This window comes from Mesoplodon bidens (assembly GCF_964165515.1).
Source record: "Mesoplodon bidens genome assembly, chromosome: 11".
NCBI classification, from domain to species: domain Eukaryota; kingdom Metazoa; phylum Chordata; class Mammalia; order Artiodactyla; family Ziphiidae; genus Mesoplodon; species Mesoplodon bidens.
Genome location: NC_138167.1, coordinates 58007001 through 58022527, shown reverse-complemented (window position 1 = coordinate 58022527; position 15527 = coordinate 58007001). Strand labels below are relative to the sequence as shown.

At 52.7% G+C, this 15527-nt stretch overlaps 1 protein-coding gene across 1 annotated transcript in view; it reads right to left on the bottom strand.

Annotated features, from left to right (window-relative positions):
* Nucleotides 1-15527, bottom strand: part of TTLL8 (tubulin tyrosine ligase like 8) — a gene marked incomplete at its 3' end in the record, with an annotated part of 47624 nt that overhangs the window by 8500 nt on the left and 23597 nt on the right. Inside the window, 5 exon segments of the mRNA XM_081250234.1 lie at nucleotides 7320-7382; nucleotides 7385-7814; nucleotides 8286-8721; nucleotides 10677-10920; nucleotides 12905-13053. Of these exon segments, the coding sequence (XP_081106360.1) occupies nucleotides 7320-7382; nucleotides 7385-7814; nucleotides 8286-8721; nucleotides 10677-10920; nucleotides 12905-13053 (1322 nt within the window).

The following is a 15527-nucleotide window of genomic DNA, read 5'->3' as shown; positions in this document are numbered from 1 at the left end:
TGTGAAAACCGGCCAGAGGCTCAGATGATGCAGGACAGATATGCATCACTGGGAGAGAAGGTCTTCCTTGGGTCTCCCGAGCACCCTACATATTTTGTGGGGTGTGCCAAGAATGCAAGACCCTGATCACCCATTTACCTTTCTCAGCATCGTGCTTGCAGTGAGCAGTCCTGGGGGATGAGGTGCTATTTCCCTCCAGGACAAGAGCAGGCTTGCTTACTGCTTGCTACAAAAGTGGTAGACGCCTGAGGTTCAGCGTTCCTTATCTGTGATGCAAACTCAGCATGTGTAGCAGTCATCTGGGCCACAGTGCGCCACCCCACGTGGCTTCACAGATGTTCAGAGGCTCTCGCTGCTTCCTGAGATGAGAACGATAAAGTCCTTCGTCTCCAACCCAGGAGTCGCGTGTCTTCTGCCAGCCTCCACGCAACAGCCACAGCTAAGCTCACAGCTCGTAAGGAAGGGAAAGTAAATCCCAGACTTGGCAACTGGTTTTTCTGGTTCACAGTTATCCAGGTGAAGAAGAATGATGGAGAATCTCAAGATCCCAGACTCAGAGTCTGGTTCTATGACTGCGGAGACTTTTGGCGGGGGGGGGGGGGCGGGGAGGGCGGCGGTGAGCGTAATTTGTTTGCAGAAGGTAGGTGAATGCCAGTGACCCGGAGATTAGACTGTTGTATATTTGATTATCGTTCAGAACATACTCACTCCGCTCCTCCTACCCCACTGAGGAGTATCTGTCGTCGCCCACCAACTTGAGTTTGGGCAGATGTGATGGGAGTAGAAGCTTTCAGATGCCTGCACCGTTTACTTGCCCTCTCATGCTGATACCACCTGCCTCGTGAAGATGATGCCTGGGGAACCACTGGCCCCAGAAGGGGAGACACGTGAGGTGGATCTCAGCCCAACCTGCAGCCTGGAGCCTGGCTCAGCCTTCCTGGTAGAACCCAACATTGCTACAGCCGACCTGAAGATGTGTGAGAAACAGAGGCTTGATGAATAAGTACCTCTGAGGTTGGGGAGGGGTTGTCTTTGTTATGCAGCATTACTGCTGCAAAAACCTGACTTAATAAAGACAGGAACATAGAAAATTGGGAGTGCAGAGTCCAAAACCAGAAAAACATACCTAGTCACCTGTCTTGCAACAATGGTACAACGCAGCGAAGAGGATGTAGTGTCTTCAATGCACTATGCTGCATCAGCTGAACGTCTGTACAAAAATTGTGCATCTTAACTCCTACATCACACTACACCCAGAAACAGTTCCAGATGGAACATAGCTCTAAATGTGAAAGGTGAAACCATAAAACTTTAAGAAGAAAAGAGAAGTCACTATTTTTATGACTCTGGGGTAGGCAAAGATTTCACAAGCAGAAAACATAAATGCTAATCATAAAAGAGAAATTGATATTGGCATATACTGAAATAAATAATGTATGTGCACCAAAAGATACTATTCAGAGAGTAAAAAGCAAATCATAGAATGAGAGAAGTTATCTTTAATATATATACCCACCAAAGGACTTGTATCCAGAATATATAAGGAACTCCTACAAGTTGACAGGAATAGGAAACAGAAAAACGTGCCCAAATACAAAAAAAAGGTACCTTGCAAGAGTATGTTGAAATGGACTGTTGATATGAAAAGGTGCTGAATTTCTTCAGTCATCAGATAAATGCAAATTGAAACTGTCATATGAACCCACTGCACATCTACTAGAATGGCTAAAATAAAAGGACAGAGAATATCTAGTGTTGGTAAGAGTGTGCAGTAACTGGAAGACTCATACACTGTGGTGAAATTTACACTGGCACAGTCACTCTGGGAAATTCCTTGGGAGTGTCTACCAAAGCTGAATGCATGACCCAGCAACTCTATTCCTACAGAAAGATGTATACATGTTCACCAAATTCAGGAGTGCTCACAACAGCACTATTTGTAATAGTCTGAACTAGAAACAATGTAAATGTCTATCCAGAGTAGTATGTAAATAAACTGTGCTTGAGAACCAATTTTAACTACATGCAAGAAACCACATCCAGACATATATCAAACTCAACATCAAACCAACTTAGGTTCATTCCTGGAATGCAAGGTTGGTTTAACATTCAAAAATTGATTGATGTTAAGTGCTACAGGCAACTTCTTAGAAAAAGAAAAACCTATTGATGTTATTTATCACTTTAATAGTATAAAGAAGAAAAAACTTAAGATAGTCTCATAGATGCAAAAAAATTGTTGAGAAAATTCACTACACGTTTGTAATAAAAATTCTTGGTAAGGATTAGAAAGAAACTACTTTAACATGCTAGAGTATCTATACATTTATATGTATATATCATATTTATAGCTTTATTAAGACCTACAGAAAATGTCATTATAAATGAGAAAATGTTAGAAACATTCTCTTTAAACTCAGGAATTCAACAGTGGCGCCCAAAATTGTGTAGGAGGTTCTAGCCAGTACAATAAGACAAGACAATAGGGGCAAGAAGGTTGGAGTGGAACATATAAAGCAATTTACACAGGATATAATTATTTACATAGAAACTCAAAAGAAGATACATACACATTTTTAGGAATAATGGGAGAGTTTAGAAATGTGGCAGATAGAAAATTAATATATAGAAGTCAGTTTCATTCTATATGCCAGCAGCAAACAATGAGAAAATTTATATAGAGAGGTGACAACATGTGCAGTAGTATCTGAATATCAAGTAAGAAAAATAAATACAATAAAAGATGTCTATGATCTCTGATGGGAAAATTCTAAAATTTAAAGTAGATCTAAGTAAATGGAGAGATGTCATGTTCATGGGTAGAAAGATATGATTTCATTAATTTATCCATTTCCCCCAAATTGATCCATGGAGTCAATGCAAATCCAAACAAAATATCAATAGGATTTTTTTTGTTGAACTTGATAAAACAATTATGACATTTATATAGAAAAGAATGAGGTCAGGAAGGACCAAGACCCTTATGAAGATGAGCAGAGAGAGGCAACTTGCCCTACCAGATACAATAGGCAGTGTGGCACTGGTGCAGGGGGGCAAACTCACCAGTGGAACAGAATAGAGACTCCAGAAATAGACCCACACATACACACAGGTGGGATACCAGTTCACAGGGGAATAGAAATAAATTTTTCAAAACATAACTGAAAAATTTTTCTACATGAACAAAAATAAAATTCGATTCTTAACTCACACCATATACAAAAGTCATCTCCAAATGGATTAGGACTTTTATGTCAAAAACAAAATTTTAAACTCTTTTTTAAAAAAATAAATTTATTTATTTTATTTATTTATTTTTGGCTGCGTTGGGTCTTCGTTGCTGCGCACGGGCTTTCTCTAGTTGCGGCGAGCGGGGGCTACTCTTTGTTGCGGTGCGTGGGCTTCTCATTGTGGTGGCTTCTCTTGTTGCAGAGCACAGGCTCTAGGCATGTGGGCTTCAGGAGTTGTGGCACGTGGGCTCAGTAGTTGTAGCTCGCAGGCTCTAGAGTGCAGGCTCAGTCGCTGTGGCGCACGGGGCCATGTGGGATCTTCCTGGACCAGGGCTCGAACCTGTGTCCCCTACATTGCCAGGCGGATTCTTAACCACTGTGCCACCAAGGAAGCCCCAAAATGTAAAACTCTTAGTAGTAAATGAAGGTAAACAATCTTTTAAACCTCAGGGTAAAGAAAAATTTCTTAAGACAAAATAGCACTGACTAAAAGAAAAAGATTGATAACTTTAGGCACATTAAAAATCAGATTAAAACCTGTGTGCAAGTTCTAATTACACTACTAAAATGATCCAAATAAAAGTAGGCCATGCAAGGACAAACAATGAAACTATGTCATGAACCAAGAATTATGATTAATCAGAATGTATGCACCTGAGATCCAATGGGATGAGAAAAATGAATGAGTAAACAAGGTCCTAGACAGTCAAAAAAGTAAGAAAAAGATATGAAAGTTACAATGATTGCAAGGAAAGGAAAACAAATTAGTTGATATAACTGTATGTGAAAAACTAAAAGAATCTTCAAATACATTAATGAATTGATAGAAATGATAGCCAGATGGATTTTTTAAAGAATTCATTCATAGGGCTTCCCTGGTGGCACAGTGGTTAAGAATCCACCTGCCAATGCAGAGGACAGAGGTTCGAGCCTTGGCCCGGGAAGATCCCACATGCCGCGAAGCAACTAAGCCCTTGCGCCACAACTATTGAGCCTGCGCTCTGGAGCCCGTGAGCCATAACTACTGAGTCCATGTGCCACAACTACTGAAGCCCGTGTGCCTAGAGCCCGTGCTCTGCAACAAGAGAAGCCACGACAATGAGAAGTCTGCGCACCACAACAAAGAGTAGCCCCTGCTCGCCACAACTAGAGAAAGCCCGTGCACAGCAACGAAGACCCAACGCAGCCAAAAATAAAATAATTAATTAATTAATTTTAAAAAATTATCCATTCATAAAAATCAATTCCCTTTCTATGAACCAGCCACAATTTGTAGGAAAAAAATGTTTAATTCGATACTATTTACAATAGAATAAAAAATAAAAAATATATGTCTAAATCCAACAAAAAAAGTGCAAGACCATTACAAAGAAAATTCTAGGAGTTTATTGAAAGATCTTAAAGGATTTATTTATGGAGAGATATACCATGTTCACATATTCTAAGGCTCAATAATGTAAAGAAGTCAGTTCTCCCCAAACTGATGAATTTAATAGCAATAAAAAAAAAATTTTAATTTTAATAAAAAATTATGGGGCTTCCCTGGTGGCGCAGTGGTTGAGAGTCCGCCTGCCGATGCAGGGGACACGGGTTCGTGCCCCTATCCCGGAAGATCCCACATGCCGCGGAGCGGCTGGGCCCGCGAGCCATGGCCGCGGAGCCTGTGTGTCCGGAGCCTGTGCTCCACAACGGGAGAGGCCACAGCAGTGAGAGGCCCGCGTACAGCAAAAAAAAAAAAAAAAAAAAAAAAAAAAAAAATTATGTTGGTGAATCTTGACAACCTAATTCTGTAACCTGTATGGAGGTGTAGGGGGGTCAAGAACAGCTGAGTCATTTTCAAGGAAGAAAAACAAGCTTATAGGACTTGTCTGACTAGCATAAAGACATACTACAAAGCTGTAGTAATGAAGACCTCGTGGCACTGGCCCAGGGCAGACAAACAAAACGGTGGAGCTCACCAGAAGGTCCAGAGGTGCCAACATGCAACAGTGCCAGCCTGCAGGTGAGCAGGGGAGGGGCTGTTGGGCTCCCATGTCTCACACCACGTGCCAAGTCAGCTCCAGGAACATTCAAGGCTGGAATGTATGAGCCACAGCAATGCTCCTAGAAGAAGAGGGCTTCACGACCTCAGGGTAAGGCCACAAGCCATAAAAATCACCAACTGTCAAGGGAAAGATTGACCTGTTGGAGTTTATTAAAATTAAGGTGGCTTTACATCCAAAGACACCATATAGGTGTGAAAAGACAGATCACAAAGTGGGAGACAGTGTTTGCCACACAAATCAACTGATAAAGGAGGAGAATCCAGAAGAGATGGCTGTCACCCCTACAGATCAGCAAAAAAGATGTGCAATTCTAAGGACGATCAGACAAAAGATGCGCTTTTCAGGACAGGAGACCTAATTGGCCAACGCATGTCTGAAAATAGGCCATTTTATTAGTAAATAGGAAAATGCAGACGAGTCCCATCACTCCCTCCAGAGGCAAACAAGATGCCCTGTCAACACCAAGTATTGGCACAATGGGAGCAATGGCCACAGTGTGGCCACGGTGTGACCATGGTCAAAATGCAGTCCCTCTGGCCACGTCTGCAGTGCCCCGTGCACCAGGTTTAATACCTGCCCCCCGCCCCGCCACCGCCAAGTTCATGTCCACTTGGAATCTGTGAATGTGACCTTATTTGCAGATGTAATCAAGGTAAGGTGAGGTCATACTAGAGGAGGGTGGGACCCAATCCAACAACGGGTGTCCTTTTAAGAGGGAAATTTGGACACAGTGACACACTGAAGGAACACCGTGTGAAGCAGGGCAGAGATTGGAGTAACTCATCTGTAAGCCAAGGAACACCGAGGACTGCCAGAGGCTGCCAGAAGCTGGAAGAGACAGGAAGTTTCTTGCCTACAGGCTCTGAGAGCTCGGCCCTGCCAACACCTTGGTTTTGGACTTCTGGCCTTCAGAAAAAATGTCTGTGGTTTAAGCCACCAAGTTTGCAGCACTTTGTTACAGTAGCTAATACACCTACTTAGGTAGAAGCTGTGTGTGCCCTGTTGACACTCACTCCTAGGAAGATGCCTGGGGAAAGCTGCACAGTGCATTACAGAAAAAACCTGGAAATTGCCCCCATGGAGAGGCAAGTTGCTAAGCAGTAGGGCTGACAGACCTTGGTGCCAGATTGGACATGGGGTGAGGATGGAGGGCCGGACTGGAGGTGGCCTCCAAGGGCCCTGCCAGCTCTGAAAGCACACGTTCATCGTGCCCAGAGCTGGCAACTCTGGGGGGCGGTCCACACATGTGCTGATGCAACAGACATGTACTGAGCAACTGCTATGTGCCAGGCATGGCCCCAGGTGCAGGGGTGCACCAAGAGCCCTGCCCCTGAGAGCTTACAGTCCATGGGGACACAGACAGACAGGCAAAGAGGCTGTTAGTGCCAGGGAGAAAGAGAGACAGACAGACACACACACTGAGAACGGGGCGGGGGTGCGGTGGGCACAGCAGGTGCAGGTGTTCTGGTGAGTTCAGGGAGACAGGTGGGGGCGTGGCCCTGGCTGGTGTCACTCTCTTGGCCACTGCTGGGTGCCAGACCGTTGGAAACGGCACTGGGGTGCAGACACAGCCGGGCTACCCCTAGAGACGCGGGGCTGCTCCATACCTGTCTACCTGTGCTCGGAGGCCAAACCCAGGCCAGGCTCCCGGGCCACGTGTGGCCCACTCCATCAGAAGCTTCAGAAAACAGCGCGAGGGCCCAGTGATTGCGGGCCCCCTCCTGTCTGTGGCACTTGGCGCCTATGCAAATCTCAAACTCAATGCCCCATTGGCGCCACACCCCACAGGGGAGAGAGACGAAGGCTGTTACCCACCTGGTCCTGTGCAGGGGACCCAGTGCTCAGCAGGTCCCGGAACCGCTGCTGCAGGACCCCCATTATCCCGACAACTGGCCGGGACCAGGATGGGGCCAGGGCACCCTGAACCCTGCTCTGAGCTCTGGCCGGTGCCTGGGCCAGAGGCCCCGCCCTGCCCTAGAGGATGCAGAGCAGGTAGCCCCAGGCAGACCCGGGGCTCAGATGGACACAAGCACGGTGCTGTTACCTGATGGTCTGGGCGGCTGAAACTGAGCACTCGACACTGTCTTCACGCTGGGAAGAAGGGACGCAGTGGGTGCACATTTAATAAGTTTGGATCCAAGTGTTTGTCTGATTCGGCCTTGGCAAGAGCAGAGCTCAGGGCCTTATTGTCTAGGTGCTGAAAGGTACGGGTGGGGGGCTCTATCTTCCCACCAGACTCCCTGTGGCCACACTTTACTTTAGCACTTCTCTCCGCCAGCCTCTTCAAGGGCACAGGCAAGATGCAAGGAAGTATCTTTTCGCCTTTCAGTTTCAAGTCTTGCTGGAGAGCCATTCGTGGTGGTCCCGGAGCCAGGTCTGGCATGGCCGAGGGGCACCTCTCTCTTCGTGGTTGAATGTCCAAGAGTGGAGATGCAAAGTCAAAGTTGGAGATGGGCGGCATCTGCTTCTTGGCTTTCCCCACCCCCACCCCTTCCACGAAGAGGTCGGACCCCGGGAAGGGGGGCAGCTCCACTGCAGGCTGGGGAGGGAAGGATGAGGTGAGGGGTGCTGGCTGGCCCTTTCCTGGCCTGCCGGTCAGGTGTAAGGCCCCAGGGAGAAGCCCCGGCCACATTTCCCGATGGCTGGGCTGCCCACTGGGTCCCCCCTCCAGGGGGGCCAGGCTGCAGGGTTTTGCAGCCTGGCCTGCAGGAGGGCTCCTTGGGGGAGCAGGCCCCTGGAAAGACCCCTGAAGGAAGGCTGGATCTTCACCCCAGGAGGACGGAGGACACTGCAGGTCAGAAAAGGAACAGCCTAGAGGGGCCTGGAGGCCACGGACATCCCGCCAGCCCAGCCAGAGGGCCCCCTGCCAGGTGGCCACAGAGTTGGGGTTGGCTGGAGAGGAGAGATTGGAAAGCTGGATGGCAAAGGCCAGCTGGGTGAGACCCCCCAGGGCGTGGGGAGGGGCCACCCCGAGGTGGCTGGCAGGAGAGGGACACCCCGCCCCCCTCACCTGTCTCCACAGCAGCTCGAAGTTGCCGACGTCGCAGTTTCGGTCGACCTTGCGGTCCACCACCACCTTGATGGTGTCCTCCTGCACCTGCGTGCAGAGCTGGGCCGTGACCGGCGTGGACACGTGCATGGTGGGGCTAGAGTTGATCTCGATCAGCCAGGGCTTGAAGTCGCACCCGAGGATGAAGTCGGCACCGTACAGCTCGAAGCTGTTCTTCCGCGGGTCTACGTGGTCCTGGGCCACCTTCATGGTGTTGGTGATGGCCCTCTTCATGGACGGGTAGATGACGCTGCCCCACACGGCCCCGCGGCCCCTCTTCTGCAGGTACTCCTGGAACTGGGTGCTGGTCCACATGTTGTGACCCGGCAGCAGGGGGCTCCGGTCCTTGTCGTTCTTCAGGTGCTTCTGGATGGAGTTGTTGCACAGGTGGATGGCGCTGCGAGGCAAGGCCGCCGTCAGGGTCGGGGGCGGGTGCGCAGGCTTCTCTCCTCCCAGTGGGCGCCCCAGGACCCCACACTGAGGCCCCGCCCAACCCCCCCCAAGGCTCCGCCCCCAAGCCCCTGCCCCCGCCGGCCCTGACCCAGGCGCACCGCCGCTGCAGGAGGGGTTCTGACGGGTTCCCTATCCTCCTAGGCAACCTCAGGACAGCCCTCCCATCGGGCCTGGGACCACCATGGGGTGCGGAGGGGAGGGCAGGGCAGAAGCCAGACAGCCCGGGGCCACCAACTAGGGGCCTCCAGCAAGTACCACCCTCTGAGCCTGTTTTCCCACTTGTCCCTGGAGGAGAGCCAGAGCCCCCCAAGGCTGGAAGGATTTGCTAACTGAAATTTTCAATTAATTCGTTTATACTCTGGCATTGTTCTAAACAAGATTTAAATTGAATAGCATCTACTAGGAGATTATAAAATACATGGGTCCTGTTCAAAGTCATTTTCATTTAAACGTGTCCTTGGGCCTGGGGATTTGCCATCTTGTTCTGGGTGGTGAGACCGCCCCTGTGACCAAGAGGAAGCTGTACTCCCGTAAAACAATTACAAGAAACAAGACACAGGCGTACAGAAGGGTTTTGGGAGCTGAAAACAGTGCTGTTTGGCAGCTGACACAGTTCAGAAACAATTTCAGAGAATCTCCTGTCAGCCTGGGGAGAGGGTTATGGTCCCTGATGGAGAAATGGCTCAGAGAGGGTAAGAGACCTGCCAGGCACACAGCTCACAGCTTGGCAGGGCCGGGCAGGCTGGAAGGGGCTCCAGGGGCTTCTCACTGCCCAGTCAGCCCAGGACCCCTCCTCCAGGCCCTCCCGGCCTGGTGGGAACAAAGCTCCTTGAGCTGCCAGCCAGGACCACTTGTCCCAGCTGCCTGCTCCTGCCAGGTGTGACCCCAGGTGTGGTCACAGCCCCCAGCTTGAGCACAGTGAACCCCCTCAAGGTCTCTGTTAAGCAAACTTCAGTCCTCGTGATACAGACGGGCTCCCCTGTAGCCCCCGCCGAGATGCCTAGGCACCCAGCTGGGCACCCCGCGTGTGGTCACAAAGCAGAGCCACGGAGGCCCTCCATTTGGAAAGAGAGGTGGCAGCTATTCTCTCAGGAGAATGGCATGTTCCCAAGACTTCGCTAGTGGGCTCTTGTCCTGACACCCACCCGGCCTGCCCACTCTGGGACCCTAGTGGGGCTGGGTTCACCCACCCCAGGGCACCCACTCCTGCAGGTCTGAGCTGCTGCCCGGCACCCCCTGCACCCTGTATCGGGTACTGCTCGCATCGTCTTCACCCCTCCTAACCCCGCATGGCTGGGGTCATCCTCAGAGGACCCCTCAGGCCACCCTCACGTCCCACACGCTGCCTCGTCGGGGAGCCGCCCCCCACCTCCCCAGACACTCCAGCAGCTTCCCCACCTGCAGGATCCCCACCCAGGGCTCTGGGGGCTCACAAAGCAAAGGCCCTGCAGGGTCTACTGCAGGATTTGAGGGGCTGGTCCCCAGGAGCCACCCAAAGGAGCCCTACCTGTCCCCTCCCTCCACAGGCTGAGGGGACCGAGAGAGCAAGCAGAGCTGCACCCCGAGCCCGGCCCGTGTGGTCAGCAGAGGGGCACGGCTGGCCACTCAGCCTTCCCAGTGGAGGGGCAGCGGCACCCACCGCAGAGGGTGCCTGCTGCCCACGAGCACATGGCAGACGGTGCTTTTAGGATTTTCTGGAGAAGGTGCACACCCCACGGGGGCGCAAGGCACTGGCTCTGATGGGCAGGGGGCCTGGGCCCGCCCCTTGCAGAGGGAGGTTGAATAGCCTCCCCAGGCCCGAGCACGGCACAGTACCCCACCGGGCACACGAGACCTGCCTCGCACTCCAGGTGCTGGTGGGAGCCCACCCTCGATGGCACCTCGCTGACCCCCACTGACCTGTCCAGATTGTCCAGGGAGAAACGCTGCGTCGAAAAGCGCAGGTAGCTCTCCTTGTAGAACCAGATGGTCAGCGGGTTCCAGTCAGTGACCAGGAACCACTGCCGGATGTCAAACTTGGTGTCGTAGATGAGCAGGGGCGTCTCGATGTACTTCTGCACCACCCACATGTTGCCCTTGGCGGGGGGCGGGTCTGTGGCCGCCAGCTCCAGGATCTCCTCCACGTGGTTCAGGCACACTATGTCTGCAAGAGGCCACCGCTCAGCCCCCAGCCCCAGAACAATGCCTGCGGTCCTGCGCTGGGGGCTGCGCGGGAAAAGCTCTGCCCTCGGGGTAGAGGCCACAGCCAGGGCAGCCCTCCAGGCTCGCCCACCACAAGGCCAACCCCGGGGCTTCAGAGAGGACTGAGAACAGGGAAGGTCGGGGATGGGGACAGAGGCCCCGTGAAGAGGCAGCCAGCGAGCTGAGCCCTGGCCCGGGTGTGGGGGGACCAGGGAAGCAGGGCGGGCTCTGCAGCTTCAGAAAACCAGCAGGCGGGGTGATGGGCTGCTCCATGGGCTCCAAGGGCCGGTGAGGCCTCACACCCAAGGCGACTGGACAAGTGGGGGTGAACAGGGCGGGGTTGGGGTGCACGACTCTTCCCCCACGTCTGCACCCCTCCACTTTGCAGGAGGGTTTGTATGACCCAAAGTTAAGCCGTGTGACTGGTGGTGACCAGTGACATCTGAGCCAAAGTGATGTGCATTTCCCTGGGCTGCAGCATTTAATGTCACTGACAGACCCCCTCCTCAGCCCTCTCTTTCTCTGCCGTGACACCCCGGAAGCCTGAACTGTGTCACAAGATGGTGGGGGGACTCGCCATCCTCCCTGCCAACCTGCTATGGACAAGCGTGAGGAGAGGCTGAGACGCGGGGTGGTCTGGCTCTCCTGGCCGGCACGGGGGGGCGGGGTGCCACTTGCAAGGCCCAGGGGCAGTGACAGCACGGGGCACGAGGGAGCTTTCCTCACAAAACACAGGACTCCGCTCTTCAGTTACAGCAAGTGGAGACCTTGCCGTCTTGAGACCAAAGTCCAGGACGAAGCTGCACACCCCTGGGCCAAGAGTAGACGGGGGCACTGGGTTGGGGGTCAGGCGGTGGAAGCATAGCCAGTGACCAGGCACAATGGCGTGCACTCGGTTTTGAACAGGTGGGTTTGAGGTGTCTGTGGAGCGTCCCCGGGGATGCAGTGTCGGCAGTGGGTGGAAGTTCTGGGCTCACGAAAGAGCCCGGAGGGGGAAACTGGCCCGGCCCAGGAGGGTGCTTGCTGAGAGCAGGCAGAAGCTCAGGAAAGAGAATGTTTCAGGACATCCTGAATGCAGGATATTCAGGAATGCAGGAATGTCACAAATTAATAAAGCTTTTTTAAAAATCACATAAAAAGTAACCACTTATGAATTTACCGCAACAATAAAACCCCTCAAATAACTCAAGGGGCAAATAGAATATGCAAACAAAGGGTAAGGTCTATTTAGATACTCAGGAAAAAGAGAACATCATATAACATAAAGAAGAGGATGCAGGGAAGGCTGTATTCGGAGGACATTTCCATAGCCTGAAAGCTTCTACTGCTGCACAAGGATGTTTGGGAAGAAATAAGCTTAGCATTTAAGTCAGCACCAAGAGGGAACGATCCCTCACATGAAAAGTGAAAAAATGCAACCAAAAGTTGGTTCTTCGGAAACACCCATAAAATTGGAAGATCACCTTGAAATCCTGTTTTTAAATGAAGAACCCACAGTATTCACCGTTAGAAATAAATGAGAGGGCACGGTCATAGCCGTGACGCAAGGAGAAGTAGAAAACCTGAGCTGGGGTCACCAGGATCAGAGCTCACAGGGCACTCAGGATGTGCCTTCAAGAGGCCAGTGCCTCCGGGGGTTTTATAACCACCCTGGGCCCAGGCCCCCACTGCTGCTGGATGCGGAGTCCTCACTCCATTGCAGCAGCTGGTGAGCGAGCAAATACGAAAAAGAAAACTACAGACAGTCTAACTGAGGACCAGAGATGGAACTTCCTAATTAATCCTAATTACTTAGCAAAACTTGGAACAGCAGCCATGAAGACCAGGGTCACTGGGACGCCCGCTCCCTGGGACCCGCGAGTCCTGAGCCCCGCAGGGAGCCTGGCACCCAGGCCCCCCGCCGCCACGGCTGGCTGTCCCCGCAGGGCGCCCAGCTCGGGACTCACCTCGGCCCCGGGACTTGGCCGCGGGCTTTACGATCCAGATGTTCCGAAGCCCGTCAATCTCCGTCTGAGGGTTCACAGAGGTGATTTTTTTCAGCAGAGCTTGGCACTGCGAAAAGTAATTTCTTGGATTGGAGATGAACGCCTCGCCGCTACAAAGCAAGATCCAGAAAGCCCATGAGACTCTGAGGACGGTGCCCAGGTGCCAGCAAGTGGCCGCCCGAGGAAAGGGCGAGGGGCAGGATCAGAACATCCTCCTGCCCGCCCGACGGGCTCCCCGGGAACGTGGCCTGTAGGGTCGTGGGGACCCCCGATTTGAGGACACCCCGGGGCGCTGTGCCTGGACCCAGAAAAGGTGCCGGGAGATGAAGGCCAGGGTCCTTGTGCCGGACCCACGTCAAGGTGGCCCTTGCAGGCCCGTGTGGGAAAGCCGAGCTGCCCACGCCGGCAGCACCCAGGGTCCTGCAGCTGACGCAGGCTGGATGCCAGCTTAGTGTCCCGTGGGCTTGACTGCCAGATTGGCTGGTGGCCACATGGTCACGGCAGCCATGGGGCTGCCCCAGGAACCCACCATAACTTAAGGGAATAAGGCAGGCAAACGGCATAGCTGTCTGCATGGGTTCAGAGCTTGGTTGCTGGTGCGTCCCTGAAGCCTGGGACCAGGAGACCCACCCCGGCCCGGGCCGCATCGCAACCCCACGCGAGGGTGGACTGCAGCAGAGGACACTGCGCTGGGCTCCGAGGCCACCTGCCGCCACCTGCAGGGATGGTCCTGGCATGGGGAAAAAGCTTTCTGGGACACGGACGTCTGTGCACAATGTTGTGCCCACCCTGCTGGGAAGGGGGGGCAACAGGGAGGGAGAAGCGATGAGTGGGGTCCCCACACCGAGGAGCAGAGTTTGGGGCGTGAGAAAGCAGGAGCCCCCTTTGGTGCAGGGAACGTGGGCAACGGGTCAGACGGGGCCTCGCCCCCTGGTTCTTACAGGACACACAGAAGGGGAGCCCCAGGAGCCCCCTGGCCCACCTTGGTGGTGCACACGCTCTACCTGACCCCAGGGAGAAGACAGGACCTGGCGGAAGCAGGTGTGAGTCCCAAGCTGTCTGTAACCCTCCCGTCCAGCAGCAGAGACCGGTCCAGATGCCATGAGAAATGAGGTAGGTCCCCGAGAGCCCAGCCTGATGGCAGGGGCAGAGCTGCCCAGGAGACCAGCAAACGCAATGTCGACTTGGGCTCAGGAAGAAGACAGGGGTTGATCTTCCCTCAGGGAAGGGTCCCCACTCTCTCCCCAGGGCATCCAAGCCCTGGGGCTAGGAACGAGGCCTCAGCCCCTTGCAGCGGCATCCAGGCAGGATGGAGTCCCCTGTGAGTTTGTGCATCACAATAGGAAAACTGTTGCTTCCCCCTGGGGGCAGAGGACTGACGGGAGGAGGCGGGACCCCAGCCTAAGGTGAAGGCCTGGCCAAGCTCCCCATCCCAGACACCCCCATAATCGCCAGAGAACAAGCACTGTCCCCCCAGATGCTGATGATAAGAAAGAAAGGGACACAGCACCTGCCCTTCTGGTCCTGACGACACGCACACCACACGTGGGGACCCCGGGAGCCTCAACAAGGAAGGAATGGGGACAGACCGAGCTAACCGCCCTCTGGTTCCCTAACGAGCTCCCTAGCTCGGAAGGTGCCACCGCGGCCCTTGCGGGGTCTGCTACTGCCACCCGCTGGTTACACCTGGGACTTCGAGCCAAGGGCACAGCCCTGCTGGGAGAGCTGACCATTCTCGCATGGGGCTCTCGTGCAGGTGCCACCCGGGTCCAGATGCAAACACTTCCAACCCCTCAAAATGTTGCCCTGGAGACCACATCGGCCAGACCCCTCTGCCTCTGACCTGTTCTCCCCGCCCCTGTGTGGACGCCTCCTGTGGCACTGAACTTCACACCGGGGGCTCGTTCAGTCAACAGAACGATGTTGAGAGCCACGTGTGGTGTTGCAGGCATCAGCAGCAAGTTCTTCACACTGTTGGTGGTTTCCAGATTATGAATGAAGACCCTCTGCAGATGTGTTTTCATTTCTCTTGGATAAACGCCCCAAGCACGGCAGAGCTGGGTTGTAGGTTATGTAGATGCCTCAATTTATACGAAACGCCTGAGGTTTTTCTAGACAGGCTACACCGATTTCCAGACACCCCCGCACCCCCTTCCCCCGCCCCCCCCGCAGCAGATTTAGGCTCCGGTGCTCCACATCTCGGCTGACCTTTCCGCCGTTCTTGTGGGTGTGCAGTGGCATCTCTGTGGTTTTAATTCACCTTTGAATTATGAATTCAGTGATGCTAAGTGTCTCTTCATGTGCTGATTGGCCATTTGCTGTCTTCTTATGTGACATTTCCAATGGGATTGTTTCTCTTACTGATTTATGGGCGTTCTTTAAAGATCCTAGATCCGAGACCTCTGTTGGATATACGTGTTGTAAATATGTTCCTCCAGTTTGTGGCTTGTCTTTTCATTCTCTTTGTAGTGTTTTTTGACAAACAGAGTGCTTAATGTCAATAAAGTACAATTTATCAACTTTTAAATTATGATTAGTGGTCTTAGAGAACTACTTAAGAAATTTTTTTTTTTGCGGTACGCGG